This window comes from Salvelinus namaycush, chromosome 3 (genome assembly GCF_016432855.1).
Source record: "Salvelinus namaycush isolate Seneca chromosome 3, SaNama_1.0, whole genome shotgun sequence".
NCBI lineage: Eukaryota > Metazoa > Chordata > Actinopteri > Salmoniformes > Salmonidae > Salvelinus > Salvelinus namaycush.
The window spans coordinates 92,545,895-92,565,902 of NC_052309.1; the positions used below are offsets into that span (position 1 = coordinate 92,545,895).

The 20,008-nt window shown below is 41.8% G+C and overlaps 1 protein-coding gene across 1 annotated transcript; it reads right to left on the reverse strand.

Annotated features, from left to right (window-relative positions):
* Positions 1 to 28: 28 nt before the first annotated feature.
* On the reverse strand, positions 29 to 8,913 carry slc25a19 (solute carrier family 25 member 19). The gene is made up of 7 exons (XM_038989394.1): positions 8,800 to 8,913; positions 7,848 to 8,016; positions 5,600 to 5,755; positions 5,073 to 5,243; positions 4,483 to 4,663; positions 4,085 to 4,215; positions 29 to 1,986 (listed from the first exon to the last, which is right to left on the reverse strand). The coding sequence occupies exons 2-7, from the start codon at positions 7,977 to 7,979 to the stop codon at positions 1,807 to 1,809; spliced, it is 951 nt and encodes a 316-aa protein (XP_038845322.1). The 5' UTR covers positions 7,980 to 8,016; positions 8,800 to 8,913; the 3' UTR covers positions 29 to 1,806.
* Positions 8,914 to 20,008: the final 11,095 nt, after the last annotated feature.

Consider the following 20,008-nt stretch of genomic DNA (forward strand, 5'->3'; position numbering starts at 1 on the left):
ACTATATCATTCCAATGATAGGTTAATTTGCATGCATTTTCTTTATTAAAAAATAGTTAAAAAATAACAAAACATGATTAAGTACGATACAATGTGTTTTAAATAAAAAACCAAATATAGACTGATACACCTGCCACCACTTTGTACAGTGCATCAGTAGCCGACACAATGTCACACATATTGCACTTGGTGGGGCAATTTCTTGTACTCTTTCCAGCATTAAACACACACAGAATAAATATTCAATTTTAAATACAGTGTTAGATATGCTGTGTATAGACGTTTACATTTTAATCATTTAGCAGACGCTCTTATTCAGTTGGTCATATATTTCAAACTAACATACACCGTCATGCTTCTTTATTCATAATTTAGCACTGAGCGAGTGCCAGTTTGAGAATTTCGCAAAAAACTCCAATGCTGACCCATAAAAGCTGTTACAACAGGTTACTTGAAATTAAAGTACAGTACATCAAAGAAAAGCAAACTGAAAACAGCAGATGGTAAATGTACTTTTGTTATTAAATAAGCCTTACCAACCATATATAAATGGTAATAAATATTGAAACACATTCCACACAGAAAGCAACAAACCCTTTCACCTCAATTAGAATGTATGATCATTTTGAGTCTATTCTAACACATTAGTTAACACCACAACTTTTAGGTAAAATGTATTGAATCGTCCCTATTAAAGAGCATTCTGTGATAGGATCAACTTTGACCTGGTTCTGACAATTTATTTTAGCCTAGATCAAGCATCTCTTTCCCTTCGCTCCATGGTATCTATCAGTTTCAAGAGCAACCATTGTGTGTTATCAATTTAACACACAAAACATTGAAAAGGAGAATTTAAGTGATTTTTCCCCATTCCGCAGCTGTCAAAACACAGAACAACACTTGCAGAGGTATATTCTCAGTACATGATCTAAGACAATGGTTATATCCTCCTTATGCTGCCCGTCAAATATCAGGCAATTCTGCAGGTAGTTGAAACAGAATACATTGTTACAAATTGTCATTTTTGGTAAATGACAAAAGTCTTCAAAAACAACAGGCATCCTGTCCTCAGTATAGACTGTGCACCACAAACCATGAGTACAGTATATAAACAAGAGGCATCCTGTCCTCAGTATAGACTGTGCACCACAAACCATGAGTACAGTATATAAACAACAGCAAAGAGTTCTAGTAGAGACATACTTACATCAAGGTGTTTGGACACTGACACCAAACACATGGTAAGGTGAGGTGACATCAGTCCTTATGTGGAAGGTCCAGAGCAGCACCACACCTTGACTTTCCCAACTTATAGGATACACTATAGGTAAACAGCAGTAAGGAGAGCCTTTTTTCCTTCTTCCTAGCAATGTTGACCCCTATCACCAGTGGGATGGGGATATGGCATGTACGATGTAGATGTGCGTGATTCTGCCATTCCCTCCTTTCTTTTCCAGTGCTTTGAGTTCCTCTGCTTCTTCAGTTGCCCCTAAGCCAGGGTTTCCTAAACTCAGTCCTGGCCCCCGGGTGGACGTTTTGGTTTTTGCCCTAGCACTACACAGCTGATTCAAATAATCAACTAATCATCAAGCTTTGATCATTTGAATCAGCTGTGTAGTGCTAGGGCAAAAAACAAAACGTGTACCCTTTGGGGTCCCGAGGACAGAGTTAGGGAAATGCTGCCGTAGGTACTGCTCTATGGTCCATTTTTAAATTTTCCCCATATTGGTTGAGGTTCAAATTTGGGGTGGTTGAGCTGATCCTAGATCTGTGCCTAAAAGCAACTTCTACCCAGAGTGCCTCTGCTCACTGGCTGCCTTTCAGGTTCTGTATGGCATTAAGGAAGAACTCATACCAGAAGAAGGTGAAGCCCGTGGAGACAGCTGCTTTCACTAGGCTGGGAGATAGGCCTTTGAGAAAGCCCCGGAGACCCTCCTCTCTGGCGATCTGGGACACACAGTCTACAAAGCCACCATACTTCCGCACCTGCATACAGTAAGCAGAGACAACACACTTCAATGTCATGTAGATGGATGCCCCGTATGACAGCCATCTTCGCTCTAATATAAGACCTGCTGTCAGGCACATGACTGAATGAGACAATGTAATGAGATTAGAGGTCGACCGATAATGATTTTTCAACGCCTATACCGATACCGATTATTGGAGGACCAAAAAAAGCCGATACCGATTAATCGGACGATTAAAAAAAATATATTGTAATAATGACAATTACAACAATACTGAATGAACACTTTAATTTTAACTTAATATAATACATCAATAAAATCAATTTAGCCTCAAATAAATAATGAAACGTTCAATTTGGTTTAAATAATGCAAAAACAAAGTGTTGGAGAAGAAAGTAAATGTGCAATATGTGCCATGTAAAAAAGCTAACGTTTAAGTTCCTTGCTCAGAACATATGAAAACTGGTGGTTTCTTTTAATATGAGTCTTCAATATTCCCAGGTAAGAAGTTTTAGGTTGTAGTTAATATAGGACTATTTCTCTCTATGCCATTTGTATTTCATATACCTTTGACTATTGGATGTTCTTAAAGGCACTTTAGTATTGTCAGTGTAACAGTATAGCTTCCGTCCCTCTCCTCGCCCCTACTTGGGCTCGAACCAGGAACACATCGACAACAGCCACCCTCGAAGCGTCGTTACCCATCGCTCCACAAAAGCCGCGGCCCTTGCAGAGCAAGGGGAACAACTACTTCAAGGTCTCAGAGCGAGTGACGTCACCGATTGAAACGCTATTAGCGCGCACCCCGCTAACTAGCTAGCCATTTCACATCGGTTACACCAGCCTAATCTCGGGAGTTGATAGGCTTGAAGTCATAAACAGCTCAATGCTTGAAGCACAGAGAAGAGCTGCTGGCAAACGCACGAAAGTGCTGTTTGAATGAATGCTTACGAGCCTGCTGCTGCCTACCATCGCTTAGTCAGACTGCTCTATCAAATAATAGACTTAATTATAACATAATAACACACAGAAATACGAGCCTTATGTCATTAATATGGTCAAATCCGGAAACTATCATTTCGAAAACAAAACATTTATTCTTTCAGTGAAATACGGAACCGTTCCGTATTTTATCGAACGGGTGGCAACCATAAGTCTAAATATTCCTGTTACATTGCACAACTTTCAATGTTATGTCATAATTACGTAAAATTCTGGCAAATTAGTTCGCAACGAGCCAGGTGGCCCAAACTGTTGCATATACCCTGACTCATATACCCTGACTCGCGTGCAATTAACGCAAGAGAAGTGACACAATTTCCCAAGTTTAATATTGCCTGCTAACCTGGATTTCTTTTAACTAAATATGCAGGTTTAAAAAAAATATACCTCTGTGTATTGATTTTAAGAAAGGCATTGATGTTTATGGTTAGGTACATTCGTGCAACGATTGTGCATTTCTCGCAAATGCGCTTTTGTTAAATCATCCCCCGTTTGGGGAAGTTCGCAACGAGCCAGGCAGCCCAAACTGCTGCATATAGCCTGACTCTGTTGCACAGAACGCAAGAGAAGTGACACAATTTCCCTAGTTAAAAGAAATTCATGTTAGCAGGCAATATTAACTAAATATGCAGGTTTAAAAATATATACTTGTGTATTGATTTTAAGAAAGGCGTTGATGTTTATGGTTAGGTACACATTGGTACAACGACAGTGCTTTTTTTTGCGAATGCGCTTGTTAAATCATCACCCGTTTGGCGAAGTAGGCTGTGATTCAATGATGAATTAACAGGCACCGCATCGATTATATGCAACGCAGGACAAGCTAAATCAATTAGTAATATCATCAACCATGTGTAGTTAACTAGTGATTATGTTAAGATTGATTGTTAAGATACGTTTAATGCTAGCTAGCACCTTACCTTGGCTCCTTGCTGCACTCCCATAACAGGTAGTCAGCCTGCCACGCAGTCTCCTCGTGGATTGCAATGTAATCGGCCATAATCGGTGTCCAAAAATGCCGATTACCGATTGTTATGAAAACTTGAAATCGGCCCTAATTAATCGGCCATTCCGATTAATCGGTCAACCTCTAAATGAGATGTCTACCGTACCTGTCCAAAGTGGGCTCTGGCTTCTTCAAACCCTCCCACCTGCAGTCTCTTTTTGATGAGGTCAAAGGGGTAGGTCATTGTCTTGCTGATGACTCCAGCACAGCTTCCACATAACAAGCTTCTGAGGTTGCCTTCAATAGAAAGGGAAAAAGCAGTAATGTTCAGGTAGTTTCTAGGCCCCTATCCTTCAAAGTTATGTTTATGTGTTCAGTCAGTGGTACTGGGCACGATCCAGGCCCTAGTTACAAAGTTAGTTTCCTGTTTGCTAGCCAAGCCAAGGTTATATTTTAGTTTCTAGGCCCTATTCCCTTAACAGTCATTGGTGTGTGTGCAGTGTTGTGTATTTAAAACAGTGTCATGGTGTCAAAGGCATGACCGTCCCTACACTGGCCACTGACCTCCGACGTTGCTGTCCTTGGGCGGTGGTCCCATGAGGTTCTTGAGGACCTTGTAGAAGAAGAATTGCAGGCCTGCGTAGGGGAACACTGCCACCAGTGTTGGACCCAGGCCACGGTAGAACCCCAGGGCCCCCTCAGTGCGGTACATGGTGGACACAGCATGTCTCAGACTGTGATACACCTATGTTACAGATTATGCCTGTGGTTAGCTAGTAGCTATCAGTAGCACAAGCCAAATATTCAATGATAACACTTTAACAAAGCCAAAGTGTGGATTGCAGTCACTCCTTGTCCATAGACTGCCTTCAAGGTAAGGAAAAAAACATCTAAATAAAGATAGGACATTTTTCTAAACTATCCTTTTTAAGGGGTTATAAGTAGTTTATTGACAATTATTATATAGAATTTACTATAAATGTATATTTAGTTTATAAATAATAAATTACTGGTTGAAATTGTGTGGTTGTCGTTTTGTTGCTTGGCAAATTATGGGTTGCACAGTTAATGGACTATTACTGCTTTTGATAATGGTAGAATAAAGCTAATGCTTTTTGATAGATTCATACTGTATGTTTTTCTTTGTCTCTCACCTTGGGCTCTCCCTGAGCTGCGAAGCGTGTTCGCAGTGTGTCTAGTGGCTGGCAGGCTACAGTGGCAGAGCAGGCGGCCAGACCGCCACACACAAAGTGCACCCCCGCTGTCTGGCTGTCATATACGGTGCTCTTGTGGGTCATCTCAGTCAGGAACTCAAAGCTGGCAAACTATGGAGGGACGAAAACACAGCCTTAAAACACAACCTTAAAGCACAGATGAAATCACAGCATCAAAAACAAAGTTCAGACAACAGCTCCAAGTTATACAGCACCGCCATGAATGGAGACCACAGGGATAAAAACAATAGAAATGTTAAAAAGTGAGGCACATGACTATATATTATAATCTATCAACCCACTACCATGTGAGAGATGCTATTGAGGCGTTACAGGGCAAAGGCTAGCTAGGGACAAAGAGTTGAGTCAGAAAACAGCTCTCAGAGATCCACTCATTCAACTACAACACTGTGTGACATACAACAGGGCATTCTGACAGGAGAAATGCCCCAGTGTATGTTCCCTACCTGTACTGCCCCGAAGCAGACAGAGAGGAGCTGGGCGGGGATATGTCCTTTCCAGAAGGCAGGCAGCCCCTCCTCTGCCAGGATACAACGTGATGCCTGGAACAGGCCCCAGTACTTCCCTTCGGGGTGCCTTGACGATACACGCTCTATCTGCAACTGTGTACGCAAGGAGGGGTGTGTAGTGTCAGACAGGGGAAAGAAGACATTCTGCTTTAGACATTCTTGTGTAGAACGAAATACACATATGCACGTACACACACACACACACACACACACACACACACACATACATACACACACAGTTGTAAGTAATTCCCCAGCAAATGCTGAGCACATCATCAATGTGTGTTGCCATGGCCACCAGTGTGTTGTGAGAAACTGGGCATGCCCAGTGGTGTCTGAGGGTCTGGGTGTGGTGCTGTGACTCACATCAAAAGAATGCTGTACAACCAAACAATGTTTAGTAGCAATGAAACAAACTTCTTCAGGACTAAAAAGCCTGATTTTATGGAGTCTCACAACACTGCGCTTTTTGGTTTGAGTCATAAAAGCCTGGGCAAAGGTTATCATGCACAAATAACAGAGTTGTATGTTTACCAGAACCACTAGAGTTAGGCCACATTCTAAAATTGATTAAATAAAAACAATTTTCAGCAATCTACACACAATACCCAATAATGACAAAGCGAAAACAGGTTTGTAGACATTTTTGCACATTTATTAAACACAAATATCCTATTTACATAAGTATTCAGACCCTTTGCTATGAGACTTGAAATTGAGCTCAGGTGCATCCTGTTTACATTGATCATCCTTGAGATGTTTCTACAACTTGTAGTCCACCTGTGGTAAATTCAATTGATTGGACATGATTTGGAAAGGCACACACCTGCCTATGTAAGGCACAGTTGACAGTGCATGTCAGAGCAAAAAACCAAACCATGAGGTTGAAGGAATTGTCCATAGAGCTCCCGAGACAGGATTGTGTCGACGCACAGATCTGGGGAAGGGTACCAAAACATTTCTGCAGCATTGAAGGTCCCCAATAACACAGTGGCCTCCATCATTCTTAAATGGAAGAAGTTTGAAACCACCAAGACTCTTCCTAGAACTGGACGCCTGGCCAAACTGAGCAATCGGGGGAGAATGGTTTGGTCAGGGAGGTGACCAAGAAACCGATGGTCACTCTGACAAAGCTCTCGAGTTCCTCTGTGGAGAAGAGAAAACGTTCAAGGACAACCATCTCTGCAGCACTCCACCAATCAGGCCTTTGCGGTAGATTGGCCAGATGAAAGCCACTCCTCAGTAAAATAAATATGAAAGCTCGCTTGGAATTTGCCAAAAGGCACCTAAAGACTCTCAGACCATGAGAAACAAGATTCTCTGGTCTGATGAAACCAAGATTGAACTATTTGGCCTGAATGCCAAGCGTCACTTCTGAAGGAAACCTGGCACCATCCCTACAGTGAAGCATGGTGGTGGCAGCATCATGCTGTAGGGATGTTTTTCAGCAGCAAGGACTGGGAGACTAGTCAGGATCAAGGCAAAGATGAACATAGAAATGTACAGAGAGATCCTTGATGAAAACCTGGTCCAGACCACTCAGGACCTCAGACTGGGGCGAAGGTTCACCTTCCAAAAGGACAACGACCCCAAGCACACAGCCAAGACCACACAGGAGTGGCTTCGGGACAAGTCTCTGAATGTCCTTGAGTGGCCCAGCCAGAGCCTGGACTTGAACCCGATCGAACATCACTGGAGAGACCTGGAAATAGCTGTGCAGCAACGCTCCCCATCCAACCTGACAGCTCTTGAGAGGATCTGCAGAGAAGGGAGAAACTCCCCCAAATACAGGTGTGCCAAGCTTGTAGCGTCATTTCCCAAGAAGACGCAAGGATGTAATCGCTGCCAAAGGTGCTCCAACAAAGTACTGAGTAAAGGGTCTGAATACTTATGTAAACGTCATATTGCAGTTTTTTTATTTTATAAATTAGCTAACGTCTAAAAAACTGTTTTTGCTTTGTCTTTATGGGGTATTGTGTGTAGATTAAGGGAAAAATATATATAATACATTTTAGAATAAGATTGTAACGTTACAAAATGTGGAATAAGTCAAGGGGTCTAAATACTTTCTGAAGTTCCAACTTACATTATGTTGCATTTAATTGTATAGTAAATTAGGGTCCAAAGTGGCCATGCAACTAAAACATGCACCACAATAATATCCATCTGATGATGTTTACTGTACCTGGAATCTTATCTTGATGACATCCAGGGGGCTGATCAGGGCTCGGGTCACCATGCCTGCGGCCGACCCAGACAGGGCTGCATCTTCTGGGGCTGGAGCAGCGCCCTTAGACCCTGGGTCATAGCCCACCATGATGACTCCACAGCAGCCTCACCAGAGGACCTCAGGTCTGGGGGAGAGAAAACATGTTATACAGCACAGGAGGTTGGTGGCACCTTAATTGGGGAGGACGGGCTTGTGGTAATGGCTGGAGCGAAGTAAGTGCAATGGTATTCAATACATCAAACACATGGTTTGATGCCGTTCCATTTCCGGGATTCCATTTGCGCCGTTCCAGACATTATTATGAGCCGTCCTCCCCTCAGCAGCCTCCACTGTATACAGGGTGACTAGTAGTTTCTCTGAGAGACAGTAACTGTAAATATGGATAGGCTATTGTGATTCACGAGGAATGATTCAGTATGTTGCTATTTTTATTGGAAGCCAATTCTGTATCACTTACTTATTTGTGCATCACTGCCACTAGAGATAGTTAGTAGCTGTATAAAGGAGTCATCAGGCAAATTCCACAGATCAATCATGTGTGATGGAAGTTGACTCTGCTGATATTGACATGACACCTGCATCTAGCTGACAGCTACAGTAACTCACTGTTGTCGAGTAGCCTAACTAGCTAACTAACTACCAAGTTATTGATCAGCCCTTCCTCCTAATCAGACACATGTGGAGATCGCAAACGTTGACTGCCATTGATGATCACGTCCTTCTCTTCGGTACATTAGTTGCAGTGGTAATTCATAGTAAATACAGTAGGTATTAACGTTCTTCAAAAAATACTATAGAGGACAGGACCTTGGCATAACTATGAGGTTAGCTAGTGTAGCTACTCAATCTGGTTTCCTTCAATGTACCTCGCAATTTATAGCTAAAATGCGTAGAACTGTCGACTCACTTTTATGTGCTGCTCTTCCGTGGAAATGTGTGAAAGAATAGTTGGTGAAGGACAGGTAAGGCTACATGTACTTCTTCTTTTCATACAATTTAGCTACTCAAACCAATCTGGAGACTGGAGAATGGTGCAAATCGAACCAATCCGCATGGAGGGATGGATCACGTGACCATGCAATCCCAGTTGCACTACATGTGTTCCCCTTATGACACAAGATGTCGCTGTTGTTAAGTAACCAGTTTCAACATTCAGTACTGTATCACAATGTCTGCATAGTTTCAGGTAAAGCATATTGTACAAAAGTCATCAAATTAATAAAAACAAGACAGCCTAAGGTTGATGCTCTACAACAATATTGTTAAAGGTCCAATAACATTGATTTACTGCACAATCTTACGTTTTATTGACTGTAAAAAACAAAAAAACAGTCTGTGACCAAGACTCATTATATTGTAGCAATCACGTTTATGTTAAAGTACAGGAGGTCAATAAAATCAAAGCTGAAAGTCTGTTTGAATCCCAAGGTCATATAGATGATGTGACATTTATTATAATCATTACAGAGTCAACGCTTGTGAGAAAGAACAATTAGTCGACTTTGTTGGCTCTATTTTAGTATAGTGTGGAAGGAGGTGGTTGAGACCTGAAGACTTACGTTATTTCCCAGAGTGCCTTTAGATCAGTGGGCTAAGGTGGTATTGAGCCATGCAGATGAACCTGGTTGAATACCTGGTCGCTCACACATATGTGCAAGTCCAGGACCATATAGACATGAAAACACCTCTTCTATACCATAGTCTATAATACTACATATAGACTCAATATGAACATAATGCCATGTTGATGATAATGTATTGTCCTGTTAAATGCTGAAGGTCAGTGTATTGTGTTTGGTCTGTTCTCCTTGCCCCCTGCAGTGTCCAAACAAGATAAGCAGGAACTCGTGTAATCCATTGTGTCCCAAAGTTCATGTCCAGCCTGGCCCCAGCTGTGCTCACACACACACACACACACACACACACACACACACACACACACACACACACACACACACACACACACACACACACACACACACACACACACACACACACAATATCTCATAGTTTGACCAATTTGACTTCAGATTCCGCCGTTTGTCCACATTTCTCCAAACGTCAAACATTTTGAAGTTGCTCCAAACGTCAAATTTCGAGGTGTTTTGGACACCACAGGTTGCACCCCTGCTGTCACAAGTTTAGGCATTCATTTTGAATGTTTAAATTAAGGGTTAAGGTTTGGAATGGGGTTAAAACCCTCCAAAAATCAAAGGAGTGCCTATACTTGGCTTTGAACACACAACCCTCGGAGCCGAGGTTCGCGGCTTAGGGTTAAAACAAAAACAACTCCACAGTTAAGTTTAGGCCTTCTTTCTGAATGTTTAAGGGTTAAGGTTTGGGAAAGGGTTAAAACAAAAACAATTAAAACAAGTGTCTATCACTGGGATTGGACATACAACCTTCAGAGCTGGAGCTCGCAGTTCACGCTCATCTGCCACCCCGGTCCACAATATCCACAACGCTCACTGTTGTCCTTAAATGGCTGGTTTTGGGTACCTGGCCGGATGTTGGATTTCAAAGTGGATCATGAGCAACCTGGCTGCACACACACACACACACACACACACACACACACACACACACACACACACACACACACACACACACACACACACACACACACACACACACACACACACACACACACACACACACACACACACACACACACACATACACACACACACACACACACACACACACATACATACACACATACATACACATACATACATACACACATACATACATACACACATACATACATACACACATGCAAGCACAACCAAACACATATACACACGCCCTGCCAGGCCCCAGCTGTGCTCACACACACACTACGAGGCATGATGGATGGGGAGGCAGATGAACAAACCCCCACTGGATGTGGATGGATAAAAACAGAGGGATGAATTAAGCAGCAGCAAGACGGTTGAAAAATAGTGGTCAAGTTATATTTTACTAGAAACAATGGCTATATATTATTCATGTAAAAGTTAAAAAATGTATGTACCAATTCCAGATTGCTCCTGTAATGGAGAATACATTGGTTGTGGTTTAGCATTCAACTTCACCTGGCCAAGGAAAACTACCATAGTAGGTCATTCATTTGGATAAATCAGTATCCCTGATGGACACTTCTAACCAGTATGAGTCTGAAAGGAAAATATCCCATGGTGATATTGGATTTATTTTGATGTGGTGGACAGTATTCACAGAGGGGTTAAAATGTTATTCTCCATTGGTTTTATCTTCAGTTTAATCTATGCATTTACATAACTCTACTTTATTGCACTGCTAGAAAGACCTGGATGCGTTTTTAGAAGTGATGGTTTGAGAGGCTGACCAAAACACGTGTGAGTGAAGATCCTATCCTATAGACAAGTGTGACAGTGTTTTCATACTGAGCCGAGAACGACATAGGTGCTGCTGTACGACTGTTTTAATCTGGATTAGTGTTTCTCTCTCTAGCCAGGACTCTAATAATCCGATTATTCGGAGTTTGCTTGGCGCTTCTTCAAGGGGGAAAAAGAAGATGAGGGAGACGCGAAGCAAGGTCTCCTCGGTTATATTGCGGTGTCTCGGCGCATACTGTTACTGTTCATGCTGGTTCAGGCGATCTGCACTTTTGAAGTGAGGCTACGAGAGGCTATCCGTGCTATTAAATATATTGGAAGATTTTTTCTACGCCATGCAAGGCAAGTCGAACGCGTCTCTATGCAAAGCGTGAGCAAAGTTATTTTAACAGGGTTTCTATTCTAGTCAGTCCACTGCAGTGCATCCCTGTGCAGTATTCGGACATATAGAATGCTGCGCTCTGCTCTGCAGTCAGACTGCGGCTTTGACAGAGTTTTGAGAGCGAAATCGAAAGACGACTGAATTTAATGAGAGTGACTTGGGTCTTTTTCCATACCTGTCAATCAACGGGGATAACGGTATCGGCTATAGCCTACATTATGGGTCCTTCATTGTCGTTTTGATGGTGTTCAGGTGAGTAGCCCTAAATTCGAGTGGGTAGGCTATGTTTTGACATCGCCAAAGATATTGAAATAAATATATTTTTTATCAACAAAATATTAGCCTATGTTTATTAGTTATTTAGCCTACATGGCTGAGCCCTGAAATATAGGCCTGTGTTTAGCAGTTATTTAGCCTACATGGCTGAGCCCTGAAATTGGACTTGAATTAGCCCATATTGAAGTTTGATCATGTTTACATTTGCCATTTAGGCCTGTGGACGTTTGAATAACAAAACTAAGTAGAAATTACATTTAGACCTGTGGGTGTCATGGGAATAATAACCAAAACCAAAACACAGTACATCTGATGCAACCGGTGGATAAACACTCATCAACCACTTGTGCGTGTAGCCTTATGCCCTAATGTCAGGACAGCTTTATTGTTCTCCAGGATAATCCCATCAGATTATTTGTCTGATGTAGGAATAGGATGCCCATCAATTAGACATAATTCGTTTAATCCAGACTAGTTAGATTTCTCTGCATGCCTGCCCTCCTGACAGGTCCCCACATGAAGAGGCCTACACAGGCATGCACAGGTCAGGTAAGGACAGTGGTGTTTAGTTTAGTTTATTAGGATCCCCATTAGCTACTAAACATGCAGCAGCTACTCTTCCTGGGATCCACATAAAACATACAAATACAGTGCCTTCAGAAAGTATTCATACCTATTTTGTTGTGTTACAGCCTGAATTCAAAATGATTTAAATAAATAAAAAATCTCTCACCCATCTACACACTCACCCATAATTACAAAGTAAAAACATGTTTTACATTTTTTGGGGCACATTTTTTGATTAAGAAATACAGAAGTACTGTATCTCATTTAAATAGTATTCACACCCCTGAGTCAATACATGTTAGAATCACATTTGGCAGCGATTAAAGCTTTGCACACCAGGATTGTACAATATTTGTGCACATTATTCTTTAACAAATGATTTAAGCTCTGTTAAATTGGTTGTTGATCATTGCTAGACAGCCATATATTTTCAAGACGATTTAAGGTCAAACTGTAACTAGGCCACTCAGAAACATTCAATGTCGTCTTGGTAAGAAACTCCAGTGTAAATTTGGCCTTGTGTTTTAGGTTATTGTCCTGCTGAAAGGTAAATTTGTCTTCCAGTGTCTGGTGGAAAGCAGACTGAACCAGGTTTTCCTCTAGGATTTTGCCTGTGCTTAGCTCTATTCTGTTTTTTTTTTATCCTAAAAAAATCCCTAGTCCTTGCCAATGACAAGTATACCCATAACATGATGCAGCCACCATCATGCTTGAAAATATGAAGAGTGGTACTCAGTGATGTGTTGTGTTGGATTTTCCCCAAACATAACGCTTTGCCATATTTTTTGGTAGTTTTACTTTGGAGCCTTATTGCAAACAGAATGCATGTTTTGAAATATTTGTATTCTGTACAGGCTTCTTTCTTTTCACTCTGTCATTTAGGTTAGTATTGTGGAGTAACTACAAGGTTGTTGATCCATCCTCAGTTTTCTACTATCACAGCCATTAAACTCTGTAACGGTTTTAAAGTCACCATTGGCCTCATGGTGAAATCAGAAAGATGCCGTATTTTTGTAGTGAGTGGGTGTAGTAGTACACCATCCAAAGTGTAATTAATAACTTCCCCATGCTCAAATAAATATTAAATGTCAGCTTTTTTCTTCTTCTTCCCATCTGCCAATAGATGCCCTTCTTTGCCAGACATTGGAAAACCACCCAGGTTTTATGTGTGGGGTACAGAGATGAGATAGTCATAAAAAAATCACGTCAAACACTATTATTGCACACAGAGTGAGTCCATGCAACTTATTATGTGACTTGTTAAGCACATTTTTACTCCTGAACTTATTTAGGCTTACCATAACAAAGGGCTTGAATACTTATTGACTCAAGACATTTCAGATTTTCATTTTTAATTAATGTGTAAACATTTATAAAACATAATTCCATTTGGACATTATGGGGTATTGGGTGTAGGCCAGCGACAAACAATCTCAATATAATCCATTTTGAATTCAGGCTGTAACACAACAAAATGTGGAAAAAGTCAAGGTGTGTGAATACTTTCTGAAGGCACCGTATATGACAAAGTACAGAACAGTTATAGACAAGGACATGAAATAACATTGTATATACAGTATATACACAACAAAAATACTATTTACACACTATTATTACATACTCATATTCTTATACACAGTTCAATTAGATCTTTAGAAAGAGGAGAGGAAGCTGTGATACAATATACAGTGGGGAGAATACTGCAGAAACAGTGCTGTTATACATTGACTGTGGCTAACCAACTGGGAGGAGTAGGTGAGAATTGCAGACAACCGTGACAGACGATGGCTGTCAGAGAGTTGCAGTAGGCCTATAGATCCAGCCTGTACACAAACGTAATACTACTCATACCGACTAAAAATAGTACATGTTTTCGTTAATGTATTAATTATGTATCTTCTTATAATGATGAATAAAGAATTGAAGCATGCAGTCTTTTTAGTCAGTATGGCTAACTCACAGAATTCCACAAAGGTCTCAACTGGGCCATGGAAAAAGGACCTTCAAAAGATGTTAGCTTCATTGATCCTGAGAATCACTATGGACTCATATCAGTGCCTGTGGCTGCAGTTTCAGTTTTTACTAAACCTGTCCACCAAGGAGTGTGTCTGAAATGCTGCCAAACGTTTGCTGACTCAAGGATTTCGAAGGAAGACAGTTTTTACTATCCCTGTCAGTGTGGATTGATCTAGATTGACTGTGAAGTCGAAATTGATTAAGATAATGCCATTGGTATCTGTTATAGATTAGACCCATGTTTAGGCTCTCACATCAGCCTGATTGTATACAGTGGTTCAGTATGGCAGGCTAGACGAAGCCCATATATGCTAGTAAGTAATAACACTGGGTCAATCTCAATTGGTTCTATCATGATTCCTCTTGTCCTCTGTCCTAGTCTCCTTCTCAAAGCAAATTAGAGCAGAATATATATATATATTTTTTAGGGGATAGATCAGCTATGAAATTAGCAGATTGAATTGGAGACTATCAAATAACATTACATTAATAATTTCCAATCCCCTTTTTATATATATACACTACCGTTCAAAAGTTTGGGGTCACTTAGAAATGTCCTTGTTTTTGAAAGAAAAGCACATGTTTTGTCCATTAAAATAACATCAAATTGATAAGAAATACAGTGTAGACATTGTTAATGTTGTAAATGACTATTGTAGCTGGAAACGGCTGACTTTTCATGGAATATCTACATGGCTTTTTTTTGCAAATCTGCCTAGAAGGCCAGCATCCCGGAGTCACCTCTTCACTGTTGACGTTGAGACTGGTGTTTTGTGGGTACTATTTAGTGAAGCTGCCAGTTGAGGACTTGTGAGGCATCTGTTTCTCAAACTAGACTCTAATGTACTTGTCCTCTTGCTCAGTTGTGCACCGGGGCCTCCCACTCCTCTTTCTATTCTGGTTAGAGCCAGTTTGCGCTGTTCTGTGAAGGGAGTGGTACACAGCGTTGTAAGAAATCTTCAGTTTCTTGGCAATTTCTCGCATGGAATAGCCTTAATTTCTCAGAACAAGAATAGACTGACGAGTTTCAGAAGAAAGGTCTTTGATTCTGGCCATTTTGAGCCTGTAATAGAACTCACAAATGTTGATGCTCCAGATACTCAACTAGTCTAAAGAAGGACATTTTTATTGCTTCTTTAATCAGAACAACAGTTTTCAGCTGTGCTAACATAATTGCAAAAGGGTTTTCTAATGATCAATTAGCCTTTTAAAATGATAAACTTGGATTAGTTAACACAATGTGCCATTGGAAAACAGGAGGGATGGTTGCTGGTCCAAAATCAAAAGTAAAAGAGACAGAACCCAAATGATCCCATCGGCGGAGCAGCAAGAACTGTGGTCTAGGACTGAGGACATCTGATATAGCTACAATATATAGAGCACATTCATAACCACTTTGATATGTATTATGGCACAATAATTGGTTTCCATTCAGCTTTGACTTTGGGACATTTGTTTGGATTTATCTGATGTAGTCTGACAAGCAGTGAAAATGGTGGTTGGTCCGTAGAAAGAGAATGAATAGAACGGGCTTGGAACCGCGCTGACCTTGGCAATTTGACTGGTAAATCATTCTACTCATTCTAATTACAAGGTTAGAACCATATACATAAACCAGTTGTCCTATCTCTATGGTAGAACAGTCAGTGTTTCAGATTTAAAGGAGAGGATCACTGTCCCTGTACTCAGGAGTGTCACTGGCCCAGACTTGACATGCTTAACAGAAATAGAAATAGGAATGATTCTTCCAAATACCCTGGGTCTGGATTATGCGAGCTAAGTAGAGCTTTGCCTGATATTCATTTGTCAGTTATTATATTCTGAGCCCTCACTCAGCATGGTTACTCATTGGAACGCACGCTGTCAACTGTCACAACTGTGCCATGGTGTGCTATGACAGTGTGTGTGCATGTACTTTATGTGTGTGTGTACAGCCAGTCAGTCACTGTGTAAGCCTATGTATGTGTGTGTAAGCATGCAATGTGTATGTGTGTCTGTCTGGCTATGTGTGTGTCTGACTGTGTGTATTCCCTGTGATTCACATCCTAAGTGACATACAGCTATTTTAATATGGAAGATTAAAGATAATCCAGTCTGTCTCGTTGACATGTGACTCACGTGATGATGGTAACTGTCTCGTTGACATGTGACTCAAGGTGATGATGGTAACTGTCTCGTTGACATGTGACTCATGGTGATGATGGTAACTGTCTCGTTGACATGTGACTCACGGTGATGATGGTAACTGTCTCGTTGACATGTGACTCAAGGTGATGATGGTAACTGTCTCGTTGACATGTGACTCATGGTGATGATGGTAACTGTCTCGTTGACATGTGACTCACGTGATGATGGTAACTGTCTCGTTGACATGTGACTCAAGGTGATGATGGTAACTGTCTCGTTGACATGTGACTCATGGTGATGATGGTAACTGTCTCGTTGACATGTGACTCACGGTGATGATGGTAACTGTCTCGTTGACATGTGACTCAAGGTGATGATGGTAACTGTCTCGTTGACATGTGACTCATGGTGATGATGGTAACTGTCTCGTTGACATGTGACTCACGGTGATGATGGTAACTGTCTCGTTGACATGTGACTCAAGGTGATGATGGTAACTGTCTCGTTGACATGTGACTCATGGTGATGATGGTAACTGTCTCGTTGACATGTGACTCAAGGTGATGATGGTAACTGTCTCGTTGACATGTGACTCATGGTGATGATGGTAACTGTCTCGTTGACATGTGACTCAAGGTGATGATGGTAACTGTCTCGTTGACATGTGACTCATGGTGATGATGGTAACTGTCTCGTTGACATGTGACTCAAGGTGATGATGGTAACTGTCTCGTTGACATGTGACTCACGGTGATGATGGTAACTGTCTCGTTGACATGTGACTCAAGGTGATGATGGTAACTGTCTCGTTGACATGTGACTCACGGTGATGATGGTAACTGTCTCGTTGACATGTAACTCACGGTGATGATGGTAACTGTCTCGTTGACATGTGACTCATGGTGATGATGGTAACTGTCTCTTTGGCATGTGACTCATGGTGATGATGGTAACTGTCTCGTTGACATGTGACTCACGGTGATGATGGTAACTGTCTCGTTGACATGTGACTCATGGTGATGATGGTAACTGTCTCGTTGACATGTGACTCATGGTGATGATGGTAACTGTCTCGTTGACATGTGACTCATGGTGATGATGGTAACTGTCTCGTTGACATGTGACTCATGGTGATGATGGTAACTGTCTCGTTGACATGTGACTCACGGTGATGATGGTAACTGTCTCGTTGACATGTGACTCATGGTGATGATGGTAACTGTCTCGTTGACATGTGACTCATGGTGATGATGGTAACTGTCTCGTTGACATGTGACTCATGGTGATGATGGTAACTGTCTCGTTGACATGTGACTCATGGTGATGATGGTAACTGTCTTGTTGACATGTGACTCATGGTGATGATGGTAACTGTCTCGTTGACATGTGACTCAAGGTGATGATGGTAACTGTCTCATTGACATGTGACTCATGGTGATGATGGTAACTGTCTCGTTGACATGTGACTCACGGTGATTATGGTAACTGTCTCGTTGACATGTGACTCATGGTGATGATGGTAACTGTCTCGTTGACATGTGACTCACGGTGAAGATGGTAACTTTGTCCTCGTTGGCATGTGACTCATGGTGATGATGGTAACTGTCTCGTTGACATGTGACTCACGGTGATGATGGTAACTGTCTCGTTGGCATGTAACTCATGGTGTTGATGGTAACTGTCTCGTTGACATGTGACTCATGGTGATGATGGTAACTGTCTCGTTGACATGTGACTCACGGTGATGATGGTAACTGTCTCGTTGACATGTGACTCAAGGTGATGATGGTAACTGTCTCGTTGGCATGTGACTCATGGTGATGATGGTAACTGTCTCGTTGACATGTGACTCATGGTGATGATGGTAACTGTCTCGTTGACATGTGACTCATGGTGATGATGGTAACTGTCTCGTTGACATGTGACTCAAGGTGATGATGGTAACTGTCTCGTTGACATGTGACTCATGGTGATGATGGTAACTGTCTCATTGACATGTGACTCATGGTGATGATGGTAACTGTCTCGTTGACATGTGACTCATGGTGATGATGGTAACTGTCTCGTTGACATGTGACTCACGGTGATTATGGTAACTGTCTCGTTGACATGTGACTCATGGCGATGATGGTAACTTTGTCCTCGTTGGCATGTGACTCATGGCGATGATGGTAACTTTGTCCTCGTTGGCATGTGACTCATGGTGATGATGGTAACTGTCTCGTTGACATGTGACTCACGGTGGTGATGGTAACGTTGTCCTCGTTGACATGTGACTCATGGTGATGATGGTAACTGTCTCGTTGGCATGTGACTCATGGTGATGATGGTAACTGTCTCGTTGACATGTGACTCATGGTGATGATGGTAACTGTCTCGTTGACATGTGACTCATGGTGATGATGGTAACTGTCTCGTTGACATGTGACTCATGGTGATGATGGTAACTGTCTCGTTGACATGTGACTCACGGTGATGATGGTAACTGTCTCGTTGACATGTGACTCATGGTGATGATGGTAACTGTCTCGTTGACATGTGACTCACGGTGATGATGGTAACTGTCTCGTTGACATGTGACTCATGGTGATGATGGTAACTGTCTCGTTGACATGTGACTCATGGTGATGATGGTAACTGTCTTGTTGACATGTGACTCATGGTGATGATGGTAACTGTCTCGTTGACATGTGACTCAAGGTGATGATGGTAACTGTCTCATTGACATGTGACTCATGGTGATGATGGTAACTGTCTCGTTGACATGTGACTCACGGTGATTATGGTAACTGTCTCGTTGACATGTGACTCATGGTGATGATGGTAACTGTCTCGTTGACATGTGACTCACGGTGAAGATGGTAACTTTGTCCTCGTTGGCATGTGACTCATGGTGATGATGGTAACTGTCTCGTTGACATGTGACTCACGGTGATGATGGTAACTGTCTCGTTGGCATGTAACTCATGGTGTTGATGGTAACTGTCTCGTTGACATGTGACTCATGGTGATGATGGTAACTGTCTCGTTGACATGTGACTCACGGTGATGATGGTAACTGTCTCGTTGACATGTGACTCAAGGTGATGATGGTAACTGTCTCGTTGGCATGTGACTCATGGTGATGATGGTAACTGTCTCGTTGACATGTGACTCATGGTGATGATGGTAACTGTCTCGTTGACATGTGACTCATGGTGATGATGGTAACTGTCTCGTTGACATGTGACTCAAGGTGATGATGGTAACTGTCTCGTTGACATGTGACTCATGGTGATGATGGTAACTGTCTCATTGACATGTGACTCATGGTGATGATGGTAACTGTCTCGTTGACATGTGACTCATGGTGATGATGGTAACTGTCTCGTTGACATGTGACTCACGGT